Consider the following 20,862-nt stretch of genomic DNA (forward strand, 5'->3'; position numbering starts at 1 on the left):
CTTTCTTTTTTTTTTTTTTTTTTTTTTTTTTTTTTTTTTTTTTCTGTCTATATAGTCTTTTCTTTACACATCAGATAGAAAGATCTTAAAACATTTACTCTACCCAAAACCATCCCAAAGTAAAAGCCATAGTCCTTAATATGGCCCTTCAAGTCCTTCATGACTGAACTGTGGCTGCTTCTCTAATCTTCTCGCCTAATACTTTCTGTTTTTTCACTATGCTCTAGCATAGGACTTTCTTACTCTCTCCCTGAATGTTAAAAGCGTACTCTTCAGAATATTTGCACTTACTGTCTTCCTCCCAGACTGCACTTCTTTCAGATACCTGAATGAGTTGCTCCCACAGTTCATCCAAGACTCTACTAAAATGATTTCATCAGAGGATGTATCCAACCTCTCATATCTAAAATTCTCCTCTTACCTTACTTGGAAAGCAGCCTATATGCATAACTATAGATTTTTATTTTTTTTCTCCTAATATTTAACTGTTTTCTTACCCAGGTCTAGTTTTTTTATTTTTGTTTTTAGATGGGGTCTCACTGTGTTGCCCAGAGTGGTCTTGAACGCCTAGGCTCAAGCAATCCTTCACCTCAGCTTCCGAAGTAGCTGGGATTAGGGGCATGCCATGGCACCTAGCTCCAGCCTTAATTTGACAGCAGATATTTTTAGCAACATTTTACTGAATTCTTTCAGAACATTCAAATTAACTTCATAAAAACAAAAACTTTTTTGTAACCATAAATTCACTGATGTATATAATATTTAATTATATCTCATAATTATAATAAAAGATACAGTTAGCATAAATGTTTTGGAAATAAACATACCTGATGCTTGGTAAAGCTAAAACTTGACTGATGGAAGCAGAAATGTGGGCTTCATTAGAGAGTACTCTGCCAGAGTCAGCATACATAATATGTGAACATTAGTCAGAATGTTCTGCACAAGTAGAGTCTTCAGTCCAGTAAGTTGATCGAGTAGAGTTCAATGAAAAGATCTTAATTTTTAATCAAAACTAGAAGCTGAAATAGATTTAGCTTGATTACATATATAGCTTTTCCAGATTATCCTAACTTTATTGATTAATTCATCTTTAAAATAAATGATATAATTGCCTATAATACTTTCATATAAAAGTAATTCCAAGAGTGGGAATAAATGACTACTAGAGAATTGCCATTTTTCTTAAAATAACATAGATTGTAAAAAATACATCTAATAGGTTTGTGCTTGCCATTGTTCCATCTGTGAGCCGCACCCTTCTGTAGAAGTAAATTGTCTTGCTGAGGAAAGAAAAAATAAAAGATGTCTTACCAATGGATAGTGTTGATGGTTGCACAAAATTGTAGACATACTTCATGTCACTAAATTATACACTTAAAAATGGTTAACATGGCAAATTTTATGTTATGGATATTTTATCACAGTAAAAGAAAACTGAAAAAATACATCTTTATTACATTTTTTAAATGTAAATAAAAACTTTGGGCAGTGTTACTGTGCAGCAGAGAAGAAAAAGCAGAAATTATTGAATTGGAAGTACTTATATTAGTTCTATCATGAGTGAGTTGGATAAATTTTGGCAAACCTTTTAAACCGTCGTATCTGTAGTTTTCTTAAATTGAATACAAATGTCTTGTTCTTGACTCTTAGGAATTTCATGAAGAACAGTTAAGTTTTATATATACTTATGTATACTTTTCATAAACCACAAATAAGTTTATACACTTTAGCTAGAACTTTTTGTAATTTCAGAGGGGTTATTAAACTGACTGTTGGCATTAGATAAAAGAATTTGGCTTCAGGCATTTGCTATTGGGGTTTTAAAAAATATTTACTTTTTAAAATTTTTTTATTTTTTTAGACAGAGTCTTGCTTCGTCACCAGACACCAGGCTGGAGTGCAGTGGCACGATCTCGGCTCACTGCAACCTCCACCTGCCAGGTTCAAGCAGTTCTCCTGCCTCAGCGTGCCGAGTAGCTGTGACTACAGGTGCGCACCACCAAGCCCAGCTAATTTTTGTATTTTTAGTAGAGATGGGGTTTCACCATGTTGGCCAAGATGGTCTCGATCTCTTGACCTCGTGATCCGCCTGCCTCGGCCTCCCAAAGTGATGGGATTACAGGCGTGAGCCACCTCGCCCGGCCAAAAATGTTTACATTTCTTTCTGTAATGTTTTTTGTTTTGTTTTTTTTGGGAAAATGCAGCTGTTTTCTCTTAGGGTATAATTTGTTGAGAATGGAAAAGTTTATCTTACATTTGGAGAGTTATACTTCCTATTTCCATTATAAAATTTTCATTTTTTTTCCTAATTGGTGTCTTTGCTTAATAGGTCCTCTTTACAACTTTTGGGGAGAAAGCCTCCTAGACTGAGATAGATATTAGATAATTAGCTTTTTCTTTCTCATTGGAAGTCAGTGAGTTAACTAACAGTAATCATATCAAAGTTACATGATTTGTATAAGTTACATACAATGGAACAGAGAATGATAGTTTACAAGGTACAATGATAAAGTCGTAAATCAGATTTAAGCAACAGAAAATGATTTATTGCTCTGTTGCCCAGGCCAGAGGGGAGTGGTGTGATCTTGGCTCACTGCAACCTCCCCATCCCAGGCTAAAGTATTTCTGCTGCCTCAGCCTCCTGAGTAGCTGGGACTACAGGCAAGCGCCACCATGCCCGGCTAAATTTTTCTGTATTTTTAGATACGGGGTTTCACCGTGTTGGCCAGACTGGTCTTTACTTCTGACCTCACGTGATGCACCTGCTTTGACCTCCCAAAGTGCTTGGATTACAGGTGTGACCACCGCGCCCAGCCTAGAAAATCATTTCTCTTGGGCACTGATTAAATTGCATTTCTAGATACCTACTGCCAGTAGACTAACAGATTTTTTTCCTCTCTGAATAAGAAAACCATAAGTTGGAGGAACTCAAAAGTAATTAATTTTTGCAAAACATCCCTGTTTGTTTTGATAATAACAGAATCATTATAATAGTATACTGTAATAAAATTACCAGCACCAGTACTCTTGTGCTTTGTGGCCATTCTGAAGTAAAATAGGGGTTAATTGAACACAAGCACTGCTATACCAAGACAGTGGATCTGCTGAGAGGGCTGCTAAGTGACTAATGGCGGGTAGTGTATACAGTGTGGATACACTAGACAAAGGGGTGATTGATATCTTGGCCAGGATGAAGCAGGACAGCACAAGATTTCATCAGGCTACTCACACTGGTATGCAATTTAAAACTTATGAATTGTTTATCTTTGGAATTTTCCATTTAATATTTTTGGATTTAGTTGACTGTGGGTAACTGAAATGGCAGAAAACAAAACCGTGGATAAAGGGAGATTACTGTGTATATGATCCTCAGTGACTGGCTTTTTTTAGGTATCTTATCACACTCTACTCCTACATAACAGTGATGTTCTAGCCATGCAGACCCATCTTTCTTTGTATATTCTGAAATACAGTCCCTTGCTTTTATGTGTGCTCTTCCTTCTACCTTTCCCTGTCTTGTCCAATTAGTGGTGTACTTCTCACTTTTATAATGCTTTCTTTTTTTTTTTTATTGCATTTTAGATTTTGGGGTACATGTGAAGAACATACAAGATTATTGCATAGGTACACACATGGCAACGTGATTTGCTGCCTTCCTCCCCTTCACCTATATCTGGCATTTCTCCCCATGCTCTCTCTCCACAACTCCCCACCCCCCGCTGTCCCTCCCCTAATTCCCCCCAACTGACCCCAGTGTGTGATGCTGTCCTCCCTGTGTCCATGTGTTCTTATTGTTCAACTCCCGCCTATGAGTGAGAACATGCGGTGTTTGATTTTCTGTTCTTGTGTCAGTTTGTTGAGAATGATGGTTTCCAGGTTCATCCATGTCCCTACAAAGGACATGAACTCATCGTTTTTGATGGCTGCATAATATTCCATGGTGTATATGTGCCACATTTTCCCTGTCCGGTCTATCATCGATGGGCATTTGGGTTGGTTCCAGGTCTTTGCTATTGTAAACAGTGCTGCAATGAACATTTGTGTGCATGTGTCCTTATAGTAGAACGCTTTATAATCCTTCGGATGTATACCCAGTAATGGGATTGCTGGGTCAAATGGAATTTCTATTTCTAGGTCCTTGAGGAATCGTCACACTGTCTTCCACAATGGTTAACTAATTTACACTCCCACCAACAGTGTAAAAGTGTTCCTAATTCTCCACATCCTCTCCAGCATCTGTTGTCTCCAGATTTTTTAATGATCACCATTTTAACTGGCATGAAATGGTATCTCAATGTAGTTTTGATTTGCATTCTCTAATGACCAATGATGATGAGCATTTTATAATGCTTTCTTTTACTCCTGCTCTATTACATTGCCATTCCTTGTGTATATCTCTGTTAAAACCTCATTGCTTTTTCACTGCAATTTTTTATCTCTTCATCTCTTTCCCTGAATTAAACCTCTGAGTATCATGATGAAAAGAACTTTGTTGTATCCATCTATTTATTTCCCATACATAGCACATTGTCTGAAGATGCTTTGTAAATGCTTGTAGAGAGTGAGAATAGTATTATGCATATGGAAACACAAAAGTCTGAAGGTGATATGTGTCAACAATGCTGCTGCTCTAGGTATTATAATCAATTGTGCTGCTGGTTAGACTGGGCTCCGTGATTGCTGGCTCCCTTAGTCTAATGCTCTGCCATTAAATGGCCTGAGTTTTGGTTCTTAACAAAACATCTTTTTTGTTTTTTCTTTACAGATATTGATGATGTTAAGAAGTTCAAACCGGGTTACCTCGAAGCTACCCTTAATTGGTTTAGATTATATAAGGTACCAGATGGAAAACCAGAAAACCGGTTTGCTTTCAATGGAGAATTCAAAAACAAGGTGAAGATGAGAATCTGTATTTTAAAATGTACCTCCTGATACCTGTACAATACTCGTTTCACTTGGGGAGTTTCTTATGTGAATATCTATATATAGCATGGTAAGAAAAAACAAACTTACATATTTAGAAACATGATTTTATTATTTAAATTTTGTTTCAGAAGCTCTTTAAGTGAATAAACAAGGCTGAAAAAATATCTATTTCCATCTGACTGTCTGTAGCTCCTTCATCTTAGAAAATGAAGGAATTTTATGATCAGTCGAATTTTGCAAATTGTGTATATAGAAAAACTTTCTATTTACTGTTTTATGGAAGAGAAAGTTACTCACCCTTAATGTAAGTCCATAGGAGCCTTCCTCCTAAGTGTTCATTCTACCATGGCAGAACTCAGCTTGTTAACAATTGAAAGGACACCTGAATTATCTTACTGTCATAGGATTTTTCTATTAGAATACCAGAGTTACCACAAAGTATCTCTAATATGATACAAATGGAGAGAACAGGCCAAGGAGTTAAAGTCTAAAACATGGAATTTTTTTTTTAAGTTATGACCACTAGGTAAACTAAACATTTGAAACCAGCTTTTAAGTGGATACCAATAAGTATGTTTTCTAAGTGAACTAAGGCATGTTAATGAAAACTTAAAATTCATAATGGGTACTTTGCTATAAAATAACTGATTACTGGACTCAATATTTTTTGAAAGCACATTAAAAGAACACTTCAAATCTTGAGGGCTTTGTCTGGAATTATTAAATATAAATATAAAATTATTATTTTAGATTAAATTCTCTTCCTTACAATATTGAAAATTTATACAATAAATTATTTTTTTCTTCAAAAAATTTGCATTTTATTATTGAGATAATTGAAATTTCAAACCTATATAGTATTTTTGTGGCTCCTTATTGCCTCAGGGTGTCTGCCAAGTCATGAATTTGTAAAGAATGAGGTAGTTTTTGCTTTTTTTTTTTTTTAGTTTTTGACAAATAGTAATTTTTTTCTGTATAAAGATGAGGTCACTTATACAACCTCTTGAGAAAATAATTGTTTTATGCATTGCTTTTTACTACTACTATTTAAAATATAGAGCCTTACTTCCTTTAGTATTGCTATGAAAGAATTCCTGAGGCTGGGTAATTTATAAAGAAAAGAGATTTATTTAGCTCACAGGCTATACAAGTGGCGTGGTGCTGGCATCTGCTTCTGATAAGGACGTCAGAAAGCTTCCAGTCATGCCAGAAGACAGAGGGGCAGCAGGCATGTCACAGGGTGAGAGAGAAAGCAAGTGAGAGAGGTGGAAGGTACCCAGGCTCTTTGTAACAATCAGTTATTGTGGGAACTACCAGAGCAAGAACTCACTCATTACTCTGAGGAGGCACCAAGCCATTCATGAGGAATCCACCCCCATGATCCATACACCTCCCATTAGGCCTCACTTCCAACACTGGGGATCAAATTTGAACATGAGATTTGAGAGGACAAATTCCCTCAAACTATAGCAAAGCATAACTCAAGAATTAAGTTGTCCCTCTTTAACATGGTTGGAAAGATGGCTCCTTTCTTTTATTCTAGGTTTTTCTGCCACTCCTCTAAGCAAGTATTGGAATTGATTCTAAATAATCACACTTGTCCAAATAATTTGATTTAAAAATCTATCTTTGCATAATCAGATAATGTATTTGATTTCTTGTCCTATATCTGAAGTGAGACCCCCCAACACTACCTCATTGAGAAATAAGCCGTCCTCCATCACAGGCAATAGTAGACCTGAGAGAACTTCTCTTTTCAGAGGATAAATTTCCCATTATTACTATATCTCAGTTCCCAAGATTCTCTATTATCATAATTTGTTTAGTTATCATAATGTATTTAGTTATCATTGAAGAAGAAAGGAACTAGTGTGAACTAACCAGTAAGGACTCTCCTTAAGGAAAACAAACAACATTTTGAGGGAAAAGAATCTGAAGAACTTTCTGCTTTGGAATTATAAAGCAAGTTTTCGTTAGATGTTCTTACTGGATGTATATCTAGCAAGAAGTATATGTATTATTGATAATGCATTTTTAGACACTGTCATAAATGTCTAGGAGATGTACTATTTTCAGACAGCGGATAGTCTAAAATTACTTAGACTGAAAAAACTACATTTAGACTGCCTGCAGTTTTGGTGATGCTGAAAGGGATAGGTGCATGCTTACTGACAAGCCAGGTACTGGGTTAAGCACTTTACATATGTCATTTATTCTTTCAACACTTCTGCGACTTAGAGCAGAGGTTAGCAAACTTTTTTTTGTAATGGGTCATGGAGAAAATATTTTAGGCTTTGCAGACCGTATAATTTCTGTCACAGGTATTTAACTCTGCCTGTATAGTACTAGAGCAGCCATAGGCCAAACACAAACAAATGTGACTATTCAGTAAAACTTTACAGGTGGCAGGCTGGATTTTACCCATAGACCCTAGTTTGCCAGCCCCTGATATAGATTATCCCTATTATATTCTACTTCATAGATGAAGAAATTGAGGCTTAGCAAGCTTAAGTAACTTGCCCAAAGTCACACAGCTGATAAATAGGGAGGCCAGAATTTATACCAAGTTTTGCCTGACTCTGGAGCTCATGCTCTTAACGATTAACTGTCGTCACAAAATTAGTTTTGTGTTAGTATAACAGTGTGACTGATATTAAATACATCTTTTTTTATTTGTTTGTTTGGAGCTAGGCTTTTGCTCTTGAAGTTGTTAAATCCACTCATCAATGTTGGAAAGCATTGCTTATGAAGAAGTGTAATGGAGGGACTATAAATTGGTAAGAATTTGTCTTTTCTATGTAAGTAATGTTATTTTATTACTAATTGGTGTTAAACAGCCATATAATACTACTCAGTTTCAGATTTTTTAAATACAGAGAATAGCATGGTTTTTTTTTTTTTATTTAAACAATACATAGTATCTACCTATTCATTGGGCATTTAAATGCTGGGCACTATTAAGCTAGGAATTGACATGATCCTTTTTCTCAAGGGATTTATGATTTTATAATTTAGTGGAAATACTGACAAATAAATGGACATTTAATTGGAATACATTGTGCAAAGATAAAAAATGCAATTTTTCAATAGGCACATCTATACGGTTATTTTATTTGCCTAATAACTACTATAATTTCTTAGAAAGTAAAAGCCTTCTTATCCAACATGATCACTAGTTGATTGATTCAGAGGAATTAAGTAATAGTAACATAAATCAAATATTTAATTTAAAACATTTAAATGTATATTCACCCATCTTTGGATATAGGGCTAAGCCCCTTTTAATACAGATTCCATAGAGATTTTGTATATACTCTAACATAACATAGGATAAAAAATAAAGATCCTGTAATCCTTAAGCACCTTATAACTAAAAATTCCTGACAGATTTTTAGGGTTCTTTTTATAAAAAAATCATTTAAATTGTGTTATCCACACCAAATTTGACACCAAGTTTCTGTGGTGATTCACCTTCATTGAGGCTCTTTTATTGTTTAAAGCCTTGATAGTTTTATAACCTACTTAATGTTTATAGAAACAGTTCTTCCATGCTTTTTCACAGTTCATCTGTGAACATAATTAATACCTAAGTTATGAAATTATAGTAACAAGTACAATTGACAAACACATTTAGGAACAAAAACAATTGACTCTTGGTAAGTCTAAGTATAGGAGGCAAAAGCAGGTCCTGTGGGGTACTAAAGATATTACTATGAATACGATAGAGTCCCTGCACCCTCTGAGCGTAGTCTGGGAATCAAGAGGGATGTTTAAGAAATCATTAGAATAAGGTAATCTGATGGAGTAAAGAATTATTTAATTTCAAGGACTGTTTTATCTAAGGCATCAAGAAGGCCCATTTTACCTACAAATACTTGAACATTCAATATATTGATTCTGTTTCTCTTGCTTGCTAAAGAAACAATGTCAACTCCTCGGCCTTCTCCTGTTTTTCTTACCTCTTATGGAGAGCACTCTCTCTTTTTTTCTTAAGCATAATCTTAAAAAGTAGATAATTGTTTCTAATTTAAATAACATAATTTATTAACAGCAAAGCTGGATATGATTGAATGTCCCCTAGTCTTGTCTATCCTAGTAACTGGTAGACTGAGCTATCCTTTATGGTCTAAAAGTGAAACTTCAGTGTAATGAGTCGCTCCAATGTGAAGGGGGGTCTCTGATTGTCTGAGATATATTTGCTTGCTCTTTGCTGTCTTATCTCCTTCCTAATTGTACTTTCTAAAAAGCTTACGCAGTTTTTGATGAGACTTGAGTGTTTCCCCAGGTTTCCTCAGCTACACAGCTAGAGACTATTTGTTTGGTTAGTATCTCTACAGCCTGAATTCATACCTTCTGTGCTGAGTCTAATTATCCTTACTGTGAAGGTAACTTTATTTCTAAGCTCTGGAATCATTTTGCTGTAGTCTCCTGAGTAATGATAAGGATTACATTAACAATAAGAGTTGATATTTATTAACTCTATATGTTCCAGGTTCTGAGTGATTTATATATGTTATGTAATTAATATTCAAGAATCCTATAAAGTATGTATTGTTATTATCTCCATTTTACACATGAGGAAATTCAGTCCGCATAAATATTTAGGTTAACTTATCTAAGGTCACACAACGCATGGTGGAGCCAGGATTTAACCTTACTTTTTCTTTTTTTTGAGGCAGAGTCTTGTTCTGTCACCCAAGTTGGAGTGCAGTGGCAAGATCTTGGCTTACTGCAACTTCTGCCCCCCAGGTTCAAGTGATTAGCAATTCTCCTGCCTCAGCCTCTCAAGTAGCTGGGATTACAGGTGCCTGAAAACATGCCTGGCTAATTTGTGTATTTTTAGTAAAGACAGGTTCTGTCATGTTGGGCAGGCTGGTCTCGAACTCCTGGCCTCAAGTTATCTGCCCGCCTTGTCCTCCCAAAGTGCTAGAATTACATGTGTGAACCACTGCACCTGGCCTAAACCTTACTCTCTTAATAGCTGTATTCTTTTGCCTCCTCTACATTTTTACAATAAAATATCTTTTTTTAGTTGAAGAATTTTCTTTTTATTTTTTATTTATTTATTTATTTTTTGAGATAGATTCTTGCTCTGTCACCAGGCTGGAGCACAGCGGCACAGTCTCAGCTCACTGCAACCTCCGCCTCCCAGGTTCAAGCAATTCTTCCACCTCAGCTTCCCAAGTAGCTGGGACTACAGGCTCGTGCCACCACACCTGGCTAATTTTTGTATTTTTAGTAGAGATGGGGGTTTCACCATGTTGGCCAGGATAGTCTCGATCTCTTGACATCGTGATCCGCCTGCCTCAGCCTCCCAAAGTGCTGGGATTACAAGTGTGAGCCACCATGCCCAGCCTAAGAATTTTCAGAATATAAGTTTCAGTATATAAATCATATGCATCTAGAAAATTTAAAGTCCAAGATCTTAAAAATTTTGACTCATTTTAATCCATATTTCTCTCATTTTTAAATCTTAATTTGAAAATACATTCAGAGTCATTAGTTTTTATTTCTTTTGCCTTTATATAATGAATTGCCTATCTTTCTTAATTCCTTAAACTCTACCATTATAAATTGGCAAGCCTTCCTCTGCCTTCCTTTTTGAAACCTGTTCTCACTTAGTTCAGTTTAGGTCTATACTATCATAGACATTCTCTCAATGTGTATGTAATACACAGAATTAACTAGGGAAATTGTTATAGAACTCAGATACATTGTCCCCTTCTTTAAACTTAGTGTATTCTTATCTTTAGGAAGTAGGGTCTAAACATGTATGTTTTTAAAGCCCCCTATGTAATTCTGATGAGCCTCTCTGCTTAAGAACCATATTATTATTATTATTATTACTATTATTATTATTATTATTTATTTTGAGACAGTGTCTTGCTCTGTTGCCCAGACTGGAGTGCAGGGGTGTGAACATAACTCACTGCAGCCTCAACTCCCAGAGTTAAGCAATCCTCCCACCTCAGTCTCCCAAGTAGCTGGGACTACAGGCACGCACCACCACACTTGGCTACTTTTTAAAATTTTTGTATCGTGTCTCAGTATGTTCCTGTGTATTGTCTTGAACTCCTGGGCTCAAGCAATCCACCTACCTCAGCCTCCCAAAGTGCTGGGGTTACAGGCATGAGCCACTGGCGCCAGCCTGAAGAATCATAAAATCCAAACTTGTTCTCATGGAAAAACAAACAAAGCCTTTCAAGATTTAGATAACCTTTCTAGCCTTATTTTCCGTCACTTCTTGTATCTTATTTCATGTTACAACAACTGAAAGCCACTTGTCACTCCCTACAAACACTGTGCTTGTAGTGATCTCTAGACCTTTACTCATTTTGTTTCTTTTGCCATGATTGTCTTCTCTTTTCTTGAACTGGCCAAGTTACTCATCTTTTAAGATTTAATTTTTATGTCGTCTTCTCTAGGAAACATTCCCTCTAATAGCCCCATGCTAGCTTAAGTGCCAGTACTCTCTGTATTCCTTGTCCCCTATGGATTTCTGTCATTACATTTGTCATAAAGTACTTGGTTCGTGAATTTGTCGTCTTCTCTACAATATAAGTTCCTCAAAAGCAGATTAATAAAGATGCCTGATTCATCTTTATATTCCTAATGCCTGGCATGGAGTAGCCACTCAATAAATATCTGTTGGAGCAAATTGTTGAATAATATTTTAAAACAACAAACATTTGTTTTTGTTTTTGTTTTCTTTAATCCAGGTAGTGTCTCTTTTTTTTTCAGCAGCACTGGATTTATTAAGTTCTTTTAACTGATACCTTGAAAATTCTCTTTCTCCAAATAAGATTTTTGTTGTTGTTGTGTATTCTTTTTTCCACTGCTGGATGTTTGCTCTGAAAGCTAAATATTCTTTTAAAAGAGAGAATTTTATTATTTCTAGTCTTACCTAAGAAAACTTTAAATTCGATTCTGGGGGAAATCATTTTTTGCCATTGGAGTTTATTCCTTAGTCCTCTCTCTCTCTTCAACCAGTTGATATACCTTATTAAGAAATCAGAAATGTACTATTCTGTTTACTACTTTATTAACCATTATTTATTTTGATCCGTCTTATACATTTGTCAAGTTTCGATTGATTCTTGAGTGCCTTCTAGTTATAAATCTAAACTAATTCAGTTACTTAGCATTTCTTTACTCATAAACTGTTTTTTAATTAAGTCATTCTGCTGTTTAATATATTCTATATAGTACTGCCAGAATTATCTTTCAAAAGTATGAATCTGACTGTCATTTTTATGCCTGAAAACATCTTATGATTCCCTTCAAATATGGGATTTCATCCAGCCCTTCCATCCTAAAACAATACGGATTTTATCCAACCCTTCCATCCTTAAACAATATGTCCAAACCTACCTCTCCAGCCTCATGGGCTATACCTTCCCATCCCTTTATCTTTCTTCAGACATCTTCATTTTTCAAGAAGGAGTTTAGATGTCACCTCTGCACAGTTTCATTTTTGTTGGGCTGTCATATCACTGCTGTACATATCTCTATCTAGAACTAGCGGTGGATTTTTTAAAAAATACTTTGTATTGAATTTTTACCTCAGTACTTGATAACAGGACTTGACGCAGTAGATAGTCTAAATATGCTTACTGAATAAAGAAATATATTCAATTCTTCTAAATTATTTAGGTCTTGAAGTTTTTATTTATTTATTTATTTTTCCCTTACTTTAAGTTCCAGGACACATGTGTAGAATGTGCAGGTTTGTTACATAGGTATACATGTGCCAATGGTGGTTTGTTGCACTTGTCAACCCATCACCTAGGTATTAAGCCCTGCATGCATCAGCCATTTGTCCTGATAATCTCCCTCCTCTCCCCCCATTGACAGGCCCCAGTGTGTGTTGTTCCCTTCCCTGTGTCCATGTGTTCTTACTCTTCAGCTCCCACTGATAAATGAGAACATGAGGTGTAGCCTGGCGCGGTGGCTCAAGCCTGTAATCCCAGCACTTTGGGAGGCCGAGGCGGGTGGATCACGAGGTCAAGAGATCGAGACCATCCTGGTCAACACGGTGAAACCCCGTCTCTACTAAAAATACAAAAAATTAGCTGGGCATGGTGGCGCGTGCCTGTAATCCCAGCTACTCAGGAGGCTGAGGCAGGAGGATTGCCTGAACCCAGGAGGCGGAGGTTGCGGTGAGCCGAGATCGTGCCATTGCACTCCAGCCTGGGTAACAAGAGCGAAACTCCGTCCCCCCCAAAAAAAAAAGAGAACATGAGGTGTTTGGTTTTCTGCACCTGCATTAGTTTGCTGAGGATGATGGCTTCCAGATTCATCCATGTCCCTGCAAAGGACATGATGTTATTCCTTTTTATGGCTGCATAGTATTCCACGATGTGTATGCACAACATTTTCTTTATTCAGTCTATCATTGATGGGCATTTGGGTTGGTTTCATGTCTTTGCTATTGTGAATAGTGCTGCAGTAAAAATACATATGCATGTGTCTTCATAGTAGAATGATTTATATTCCTTTGGGTAGGTATACCTAGTAATGAAATTGCTGGGTTAAATGGGGTTTCTGGTTCTGGGTCCTTGAGGAATCGCCACACTGTCTTCCACAATGGTTGAACTAATTTACATTCCCACCAACAGTGTAAAAGTGTTCCTATTTTTTCACAGCCTCACTATCATCTATTGTTTCTTGACTTTTTAATAATTGTCATTCTGACTGGAGTGAGATCGTATCTTATTGTGGTTTGATTTGCATTTCTCTAATGATCAGTGATGAGCTTTTTTTCATGTTCATTGGCTGCATAAATGTCTTTTGAGAAATGTCTGTTCATATCCTTTGCCCACTTTTTGATGAGGTTGTTTGTTTTTTTCTTGTAAATTTGTTTAAGTTCCTTGAAAATTCTGGCTATTAGACCTTTGTCAGATAGGTAGATTGCAAAAATTTTCTCCCATTTAATAGGTTGCCTGTTCACTCTATGCTAATTTCTTTTGCTGTGCCGAAGCTCTTTAGTTAGTTAAATCCTACTTATCAATTTTGGCTTTTGTTGCAATTGCTTTTGGTGTTTTAGTCATGAAGTCTTTGCCCATACCTGTGTCCTGAGTGGTATTGCCTAGGTTTTCTTCTAGGGTTTTTATGGTTTTGGGCTTTACATTTAAGTCTTTAATCCATCTTGAGTTAATTTTTGCATAAGGTGTAAGGAAGGGGTCCAGTTTCAGTTTTCTGTGTATGGCCAGCCAGTTTTTCCAGCACCATTTATTGAATAGGGAATCCTTTCCCCGTTGCTTGTTTTTATCAAGGTTTGTTGAAGTTCAGATAGTTGTAGATGTGTGGTGTTATTTCTGGGGTCACTGTTTTGCTCCATTGATCTATATGTCTGTCTTGGTACCAGTAATCTGGTACTTCTTCATGTATTGATAGCCTCAGTTGTTTTAGCTTTGTGTACATTTATCTCAAGGTCACATTCTTCTATAAACTTTGGAGGTTATGGTCTAAAATTGTTGTCATTCTTATTTCTTTAAATTTTCTCTCTCTCTTTTTCTTGACTATTTTGCTTTAGAATGAAAAGTCTTGACAAATCTTTATCCTGGACACTGTTTTTGAGGATTCTCATGAGTGTGAGACATTGTTTGATTTGAAATTTACTTGAAGAAAATAATTTTCCCTTCACTAAAGTTCCATGTTACTGGCCCTGTAAATTTCATCTTTTATTTGTCTGTTTATTATTTGCAGGTAATTTTGCATTTTTTTCACTTATTTTACCTATTATTTGTCTACTAATATACTTTATTATTTTTATATGTAATTTGGGTATGTTGTACACAGCATTTTTCGTTTTATTGATTTTTTGCTCTAATGTCATCTGCTTGTTTTGGTCAACAAGGTTTTATATAGGTCATGTAACATTTATAAATTTAGAATATAATATTTAGTATCTTAGTATAAAAAGGAAAGCAGTGCATTCTTTTTAGGTTTTTTGTAAAGTTTCATTTATCTTAGGCACTAACAGTCCTTTAAATGATTATATTGCATTTCCTCCAGCAGGTCATAGTCATGGTTTGAAAACTAAAAAGAATCTTAAAGATTAAAAGCTCCTTGGGGACACCATGAATCATTATTGTATCTCCAGTATCTGGAAAAATCCCTGACACGTAGTATGATTTTTTGAATTGGCAAATAAATATGAATCAATGTAAAACAACTATTTTTATATGAAGGCCAGAAAATATTTTTATATTTCTTCATATCATACCTTTTATTACATCTTTAAACATTCAAAGTACAAATAACTTTATTAAATCCAAGAGGGGGTAAAGTACATATATGTATGCACACACATATTTACATACATATATGTTCTTACAACCCAGATTACGTATTTTATCAACTAAAAGGATGTCAGTGAGGTTGTTGGCACTGTTTTTAGCTGATAAAAGACTAATAGAAGAGCCTATTTGAGAAATACTAACGAGGAACTTTGTAGTCTTTCATCCTATGTATCGGTATATCTTATAAGAATCTTACAAGTTCATTTGTCTATCCTTTCCATTTCATTCTTGAAACAGTGGTGCTGATTCCTTCCTTCCGTCTTTCTGTCTTTCTTTCTTTCTTTCTTTCTTTCTTTCTTTCCTTCCTTCCTTCCTTCCTTCCTTCCTTCCTTCCTTCTTTCCTTCCTTCTTTTTCTTTCTTTCTCTCTTTCTCTCTTTCTTTCAATCTTTTTCTCACTCTTTCTCTCTTTCTTTCTCTCTCTCTTTGTCTCTTTTTCTCTTTCTTTCTCTCTCTCTTCCTATCTTCCTCTCTTCCTTTCTTCCTTTCTTTCTGACAGAGTCTTGCTCTGTCAAGCAGCCGGGATTATAAGAGTGTACTGTCACACCTGGCTAATTTTTGTATTTTTAGTAGAGATGGGGTTTCATCATGCTGGCCAGGCTGGTTTTGAACTCCTGAACTTCAGGCCTTGGCCTCCCAAAGTTCTGGGATTATAGGCATTAGCCATCACCCTAGACTGCTCACACATTTTTTTAAAGTGAAAAATAGCAGAGTCAGTTTACCTTCTCAAGGGATATCACTACTGGCTACTTGTCAAGACATTTTATCGGAGATATTTTTAAATTTTTTTAATTTTTAAAATTAAAATAAAATTGTAATTATTTTCAAATTTTACAGTGCTGGCTTTAATAGTGTCATTTTTTTCTAAGATTCCTATTCACAGTTTCATTTTGTTGTAAGAGTAGCAGATTTAGAAGTAGAGTTATCAGATTTATCAGATTAGAAATACAGGACACCAGTTAAATTTGAATTTCAGAATAACAAATATTTTTCCATGTAAATATTTGTGTCTCCTTCAATATTTGGGACATACTCAAACTAACAAATAGTTTGCTGCTTATTTGAAATTCAAATGTAATTGGTTGTTCTGTGTTTTATATAGTAACTGTATCTAGAAAAGGCTCCCCCCCACCCCTCCTGCTCTCTCACCATCATTTTCCCAGGTTTTCCAAGGAATGTTTTACTTTGGTTTAGTTATAATATTAAAAGCATTGTATGTATTGTAATTAGTACTTTGTATACCATACTTTCTTCACTTTCTTTCTAATATTTTGCCTGGTTCTTTTAAAATTTATTTTTGACATTCATCAAGAAAACATTTGACTTACAAGGCTCTACCTTTTTCAATTTTCAGCTTATTTAAACATGAGCTGTAGAAAAGAGAACACAAAAAACTTTGTCTTTTTTTCCCTCAAATTTTATTTTAAGTTTTGAAGTACATGTGCAGGATGTGCAGTTTTGTTATATAGGAAACGTGCCATGGTGGCAAAAAACTTAGTCTTAAAGACATTGCTGTTAATTTTCATCAAATTCTATTTATGCCCAGAATGAAAATGGATCCCACATTATGAGTCTGGATAGAAGCCAAAATGACCACTTATTATTATTATAATCACTGTATACTCAGTGTCATCAATTACAGACAGATATAGACAGATGTTTTATTACAATATCCCAACATGTTTCACAAGCTATTGTGAAAATAAATTTGATAATGTATATCCTTAGGTTCACTTGAGGGTTTGTGTTTACGTGTGTTTTACCTATTATTTTTATCTTTTAGGAATCTCCTAATCACTTTTTCTTCTATTTAAAAAGTTAATTTGGCTTTAACTCCCTTCTCTACCACCGATTTCTATATCCATATTAATCTGTCTTTTCTTTTAATGAAGTTTTTAAAAATCAGTCTTAATATGTTTCAGAGGAATGATGCTTTTGCTTTCCTCTAGAGGGTGGCAATATGTAATGAGTGGCATGCTTTTAGAGGTACAGGAAAGGCATTTGACCCTACGGAGCCTTCCCTCTCAGGGAAGGAGCTGCTGTTCTTATACCTGGCTGAACTTCCCTACGTATAAGAAAACGAACTTTATGTTCATGTAGTTTTCTCTTTAATCTCCTTATCTGTGAAAGAGATTCTGCAACAGCTTTCAGTACTAATTACAGTGTTCGTCACCTCAAGAGAAAAATTTATCCTTATAGTCCCATTCTGTGGGTGAAATTTGGTTCCTCTTTTCTTCAGTAAAGGTGAAGTGCAATTGTGGTGGAGCTTTTTAAATATACCTGGAAATTATTAGGATTTGTGTAATAGGACTTTTAAACATCTTTTCATCATTCTAGAGAGTGCTCTGCCGTGGACTACTCAATACTTATAACCTTGCCTGAAAGAATATACAATAACTTTCATTGTCTTAATTTTTATCCATTGCGTTTCCATTCATTGGTTGAAAGTATACAACTGATATGGAGTATCTGAAATTAGTTTTGGGGGGTTTTCTTTGGTAATTGTTTCTTTTTATCCTGTTTAATAATATCATTCTCTTTTCCTCTCCAGCACAAATGTGCAGATATCTGATAGCCCTTTTCGTTGCACTCAAGAGGAAGCAAGATCATTAGTTGAATCGGTAAGGGGCAAACATCCAAGACATCCTTTAATCTTACAAATGTCATAGGAAGTCTAGTAGAAATTCTGAAATTTCTAGTGATGAAATGTGTCAAGTCCTTTTGAGAAGGATAAAGCTTAAAAATCACATTGAAATCTACTTTTATAATTCAAGGAATTTAAATGAAAAACTTAAAACCTTTTAGTTAGTTTTTAAATTCCGTATTTGAAAGTACATTAACCATTTAGTTAATTTCATGACACTGTTTTTCTTATCAGTTTATTATTGTTTATATAAATATGCTCTCCTCTGTACTGTCATATCTCCATGAATTATCTTCTGTCCAGTGTCTACATGGGAACTAGCTATTGGCACAGTTCCAGCTTAAGAAAAATAAAATTGGCCCAACATGGGAGCGCATTCCTGGCCAAGGCGGGTGAATCACTTGAGGCTGGGAGTTTGAGACCAGCCTGGCCAACATAGCGAAACCCTATCTCTACTAAAAATAGAAAAAATTAGCTGGGCCTGGTGGTACATGCCTGTAATCCCAACTACTCAAGAGGCTGAGGCACAAGAATCACTTGAACTGGGAGACAGAGGTTGCAGTGAGCTAAGATTGTGCCACTGTACTCCAGCCTGGGTGACAGAGTGAGACTCTGTCTCAAAAAAAAAAAAAAAAGAAAAGAAAAGAAATTTAAACTAAAAATAAAATTATGTTTTTCACCTTAAGAAAAACAAAATTGATAAGACTCTTTGCTTTTTATTTCCCTTTAGTTTAGCTGTCTCACATGTTTTCCTTCTGTAAACTAAGATGATATCCTTGGATTTTTACATTTCAGTGACAATGCTGCATAGTCAACTGAATTTATTAGTAAATTAATGACTGATTTGGAGATCACTAAATAAGAAAATTTATATTCAAATAATCAAGTCATACTGCTTACATAAAGTGTGTTTAGGAGTGATCTTAGGCTAGAATCTCATTTATAAATTAACGGTTTTTAAAAACTATGAGATTTAAAAACTAGTGAATTTAGATCTTTACATTAAGAACAACTAAAATGTTCCTAAATGCTAGTTGATCACTGTGGCTGCTTTTCATTTATTGTTGTTGTTTTTTTTTTCACTAATGTATTGGCTATTTAATTAATGCCTGTTATGTGGTAAGATCTGGTTGCTGGTAATGCAGTATTAGAGAAAAGATACAAAAACTTGTGCCCTTGTGTAGCTCACATTTTATCTGAAGACATGGGTAAGAAAGAAATATGCAAGTAAAATAATGAACGTTTCAGAGACTAATAAATGCCTTCTGAAAAATGAGCAGGAACAAGGGGATAAAGTGCCAGAAGTGGGATGGGAGTTGAAATCATTAAAAAGGTGGTCAGCCACAGCCTCACTACGAAGAGGGCCAACATATGAGCAAGGATTTGTAGAAAGTAAGGGCATGAGTCAGGTGAAAGAAGAGCATTTAAGGCGACACTCCCAAAGGCCCTGAGGCAAGAGGATGTCTGAGGTATTCAAGAAACACCCAAGGAGACCATAGTGACTGGCAGAGTAGAGAAGGTATGGGGGAGAAAGGAGGAGATGAGATTGGAAATGTTTGGATCTGGGTTTGAAGATGGGGGTTTATTATGAAAGACTCTGTGCAGGTAATTTAAGGATTGCATTTCTTATTCTGAATGAAGTAGGGAACCACTAAAATATTTTCAGCAAAGGAGTGGTCTAATCTGACTTTGATTTTAACAAGATTATTTTGGCTGCATTGGTGAGAATGGACTGTAGGCCATAATTAGATTAGAGAAGATACAGGGAAGCTGTCACAATGATGCAGGCCACATTATTTTCTCCAAATTATCAGTTTTGTATCTCTGTAGATTATATTCAGAATTTGCTTTTCATTACGTACTTATTTAAGGGTAAAATAAAGGAAAATGAAAACTTTTTATACAAGCAATCTGTCTCACTAATCTCAGATTAAGTCTATTCCATGTATTTCAGTTTTAGATTCATAAATATTATAGTAAATACTGGTCTTAAAATTAGTCACAAGCTTAAAGTTTCTATATTACATTTTTCTTTTTTGCTTTTTCATTGTTTTCTGTCACATTAGTGGCAAAACAGTAAAAAAATAATTGGAGGACATATATATGATCTAGTTAGATTAGGGGAGAAAGATTAGAATTCAGAAAGGTGAACATATGGCTTTAATTACATGGCTTGGTAACTTGGTTGAGCTTCACAATAATGAAGAAAGTACTATACTGAATAATTTTTCACTGAAAATACTGCATCAGAAATTTGCAATTTAGAGAATCCAGTCCCTCTTCACTAGCTCAGTGGAACTTCATGTATGCCAGTTTTCATTATTAAATATTTGTAAGTCAAATAATTGCCCTATTAGCACCCTCATTAGTGATTCAGGATTCTTAGAGCCCAGATTAGTTAACGCCCTTTTCATATAGAGTTTAATTTGTAATAACAAAATTATTTGTCATAAAAGCGTTCTATCTCATCGTTCCCTTTCTTCAGAATCACATTGAAGTGTTTGAATCGAAATTATTTAGGTGTATATTTCCATGTCTCTTCATTTTACTGCATACTGAATATTGTACAGTCTTCAAAGTGCTGTCAGTTTTTTTTTTTTTTTTTTGTACCCTAATTGCTTAGAATAATTGAAGACACAGAAGTCATCCATCATACTTGATCAGATTCAGACCATATCAAGTCCTGGGTTTGTATGAAACAAATTAGAAGACCCAAAATTTGTTAGTGAGCTTAGAATAAGTGAATTAACAAGTCTAACATGTACTTAAGTAATATTGTCTTGAGACTTATCTGTAGATGTTAAATGATTCTGAAGTATGGTCATTAGAAAGCCAGACAATAAGGGAGGTTTCACTTTCTAGATGCATATTGCTAGAATACTCAGGATATGTTGATTGAAATTTTAGAATACGGTTAACTGCTTTGTACTTTTAAAATAGACAGAATAAATGAACTAAACTGTTGAGTAATTAATAGAACTATTAAT

General features: G+C 35.1%; 1 protein-coding gene across 3 annotated transcripts in view; it reads left to right on the forward strand.

Moving 5' to 3' along the window:
- PPA2 (inorganic pyrophosphatase 2) overlaps window positions 1–20,862 on the forward strand; it is a 106,963-nt gene that overhangs the window by 71,745 nt on the left and 14,356 nt on the right. For 2 of the 3 annotated variants that reach the window (XM_032254873.1, XM_032254874.1), the window contains 3 exons: window positions 4,769–4,896; window positions 7,621–7,706; window positions 17,783–17,852. In XM_032254873.1, the coding sequence (XP_032110764.1) occupies window positions 4,769–4,896; window positions 7,621–7,706; window positions 17,783–17,852 (284 nt within the window). Of the gene's footprint in view, window positions 1–4,768; window positions 4,897–7,620; window positions 7,707–14,464; window positions 14,638–17,782; window positions 17,853–20,862 lie in introns of all 3 variants that reach the window. The other variant, XR_004261731.1, reaches the window with a different exon arrangement.

The sequence above is a fragment of the Sapajus apella genome, unplaced genomic scaffold (genome assembly GCF_009761245.1).
Source record: "Sapajus apella isolate SASKATOON/1434 unplaced genomic scaffold, GSC_monkey_1.0 scaffold87, whole genome shotgun sequence".
Taxonomy (NCBI): domain Eukaryota; kingdom Metazoa; phylum Chordata; class Mammalia; order Primates; family Cebidae; genus Sapajus; species Sapajus apella.